The 3,279-nt window shown below is 36.2% G+C and overlaps 1 protein-coding gene across 1 annotated transcript; it reads left to right on the top strand.

Annotated features, from left to right (window-relative positions):
* Positions 1-1,072: 1,072 nt before the first annotated feature.
* Positions 1,073-2,012, top strand: LOC143530392 (mitochondrial uncoupling protein 5-like). Its single transcript, XM_077025939.1, has one exon. It carries the CDS (start codon positions 1,073-1,075, stop codon positions 1,997-1,999), a length of 927 nt encoding a protein of 308 aa, XP_076882054.1. The 3' UTR covers positions 2,000-2,012.
* The last annotated feature ends 1,267 nt before the right edge of the window (positions 2,013-3,279 follow it).

The following is a 3,279-nucleotide window of genomic DNA, read 5'->3' on the forward strand; positions in this document are numbered from 1 at the left end:
TACAATAACAAATATATTTTATTATAGGATTAGGGTGCCGTATGAGATGAATTATTTAATTAATGTGACTTAAAACATAACAGCCAGCTTTTATTCTTTGAAAATGACTATGATTTTTATTTTATATACATATTAAATGATAAATTTAATCAGCGAATATCTTATTACTACAAGTTTAAACCACTAGACCATATTTATAATTTATATATTATCTTATCCAACACGTTTGCAAGTGGTTATTTTATTTTAGTTAATTATTACATAATCATTTTCAAGATGCCATTAATTAATAGATCTTCATTTTCATTGGTGCACCCGTGATTTGTGAATAAATATAAAAATAAAATAATAATGACTATAGAGAAAAAAAAGATAAATATGGATGAAGTGTTGATAATCATGGCTGGTTGGACCGTCAATGCCATACACAACCGTTTAGTTTATTTATCTAAACAAGTTAAACTAGATGACAAGTTTTTCGTTTCGGATTGAACCCCAACTCAAATATTATTTGCTTGTCAAAAACATTAACCTAAACTTGAACACACTTAAATTGTGTAACAAGAACTTAATCATCTATCTTAACGAGTCAAACTGATAGGTAAGTTATAATCAAGTTGTAAATGTGTTAATGGGTTGTAATAGTTAAATTTGTTTACATTTAAACCAAACCGATTAATTCAAACACAACATGTTTATTCTATTAACCGGAATCCAAAACCTTTTTATTTTTGTGTTCTCCAAGAGTGAACACAATACCACCCACTCTACTTGAACGTTAGGAAAAAGAAGGTTAAAAATTTTAAAACTTATTCTAAAAGTAAGATAGTTATGATTTCTAACCTTCGAATGTTAGAAATGGGTCCTCTACTCAAAATGTTAAATTTCTATCCTTGAAAATTAACTTAACGTGTCTTACTACTTTAGAGGTCTTGAAAAATACTTGACGTATCCTTGAATGATACTGCACATGCTCATGACAGAGACATGATGAATCATTCATAATCATATTAAATTTTTATATTGTTTGTTTACATAATTCATATAATTTCAATTTTTTGTCACACTAAAAATGGGATTGAAAGGATTTGTTGAAGGTGGTATAGCATCAATAGTGGCCGGATGTTCAACCCACCCGCTTGATCTCATCAAGGTCCGGATGCAACTACAAGGCGAAAACGCCTCAGTACGCGCTGTTGCACCCGCACAACTGGGTGCCACCATCCCTGTCCCGGCCCCCCAACGTGTGGGGCCCGTTACGGTTGGGATGCGGATCATCCAGCAAGACGGGGCAGCAGCGCTGTTCTCGGGCGTATCCGCCACAGTTCTCCGTCAGACACTTTATTCGACTACCCGGATGGGCCTTTATGATATAATGAAGAAGAAATGGACCGATCCGGAAACCGGAAACATGCGGTTGTGGAAGAAGATTGGTGCCGGGTTGATCGCGGGTGGGATCGGGGCGGCTGTGGGGAACCCGGCCGACGTGGCGATGGTTCGCATGCAAGCGGATGGAAGGCTACCCGCTTTGCAGCGTAGGAATTATAAAAGCGTGGTGGACGCTATATCGCAAATGGCGAAAAACGAGGGGGTTGGTAGTTTATGGCGTGGTTCATCTCTTACGGTGAACCGCGCCATGTTGGTAACTGCGTCGCAGTTGGCGTCGTACGATCAGATCAAGGAGACGATATTGGACAAGGGTGTGATGGAGGATGGGCTTGGGACCCATGTGACCGCGAGTTTTGCTGCAGGGTTCGTGGCTTCGGTGGTCACGAACCCGATTGATGTGATTAAGACTCGGGTTATGAATATGAAGGTGGAGCCCGGAATGGCCCCGCCTTATGCAGGCGCAACTGATTGTGCGTTGCGAACCGTGAGGACCGAAGGTCTTATGGCACTTTACAAAGGGTTCATTCCTACAATATCAAGACAGGGACCGTTTACAATCGTGTTGTTTGTCACACTGGAACAGGTTCGGAAATTGCTTAAGGATTTCTGAAATTATTGGATGATTTGGTACTTGCACTATGAAAGTGGCATGGTTTATTGTTTACTTTTTCACTTTTCATTTAGGAAAATAAATTGTGTTGTCATGTGTTTTATGTATCATATGAAAGCCAATAATTTATTTGGAATATACTTTGATAATGATACATCTTAAATTAGCGTACTCTTAACTTAATTAGATGACGAGAAAATGGAAGCAAAAGACCAAATATAAAAAGATACATAACTTGTGCTATCACCGGTAGGTCTGTAAACGAATCGAATGTTCGGTTAACTGTTCGTGAAATGTTCAGCGAGAAGTTCGTTTATGTTCGTTTATTTAATAAACGAACGAACATGAACAAAAAGTTTGTGTTCGTTTAGTTAAACGAACGAACATGAACACATGTTCCGTTCGTTCATTTATGTTCGTTTATTTATGTTCGTTTGTGTCTATTTATTTATGTTTGTTTATGTATTAATAAAAAATAATTAAATATTATTTGGATGAGTCATTTACTTAAACTTTTATATTTGTTAATCTGTGTTCATTTTAAGTGTTTTCATTTATGTTCGTTTATGTTTGCTTTTGTTCATATATGTTCTTTATCTTTGTTTAGTTATATTCGTTTATGTTTATTTGTGTTCATATATGTTCTCTATCTTTGTTCAGTTATATATATTGTAGATTTTAAACAAACAAACCTAAATGAACACAAATGTTCATTTTTTAAATAAACGAACATGAACATAAATATTTGTTCGATTAAGTGTTCGTGTTTGTTTAAAGTTAGATGAACGAACATGAACATGCCCTTGTTCGTGTTCGTTCAATTCGTTTACATTCTTTCATTATTCACATTGATGAACACATCGGTCTTAATCTCTGAGCTTTGCCGATTTTATTTGTGTTCGTTTGTGTTCGTGAACCGTTCGTGAACACGTTATTTTCCTTAATGAACGAACACGAACATAAAATCTCGTTCGGTAAGTGTTCGTGAACCGTTCATGAACACACTATTTCCTTAATGAACGAACACGAACAAGGCCTTGTTTGTGTTCGTTCGGTTCGTTTACAGCCCTAATGACCGGTGACAGGCCCATAAGTAGCGGATGGAAAAATCTAAACAACCATATCATGTGACAAACTACCATAGATGGTTTGACCCAGTTATCATACCACAGTCGTATCAATTGATGTTCCGTCACCATAGATTTCTTTAATTGTAGTGATTCATACTTTTCCCTTTTTTAGTGAACAGAAATTTGAATTTCAAAATATTCGACACCGAA

The sequence above is a fragment of the Bidens hawaiensis genome, unplaced genomic scaffold (genome assembly GCF_021521415.1).
Source record: "Bidens hawaiensis isolate Kalapana, Puna unplaced genomic scaffold, B.hawaiensis_p1.1 tig00008945_1, whole genome shotgun sequence".
Classification (NCBI taxonomy): domain Eukaryota; kingdom Viridiplantae; phylum Streptophyta; class Magnoliopsida; order Asterales; family Asteraceae; genus Bidens; species Bidens hawaiensis.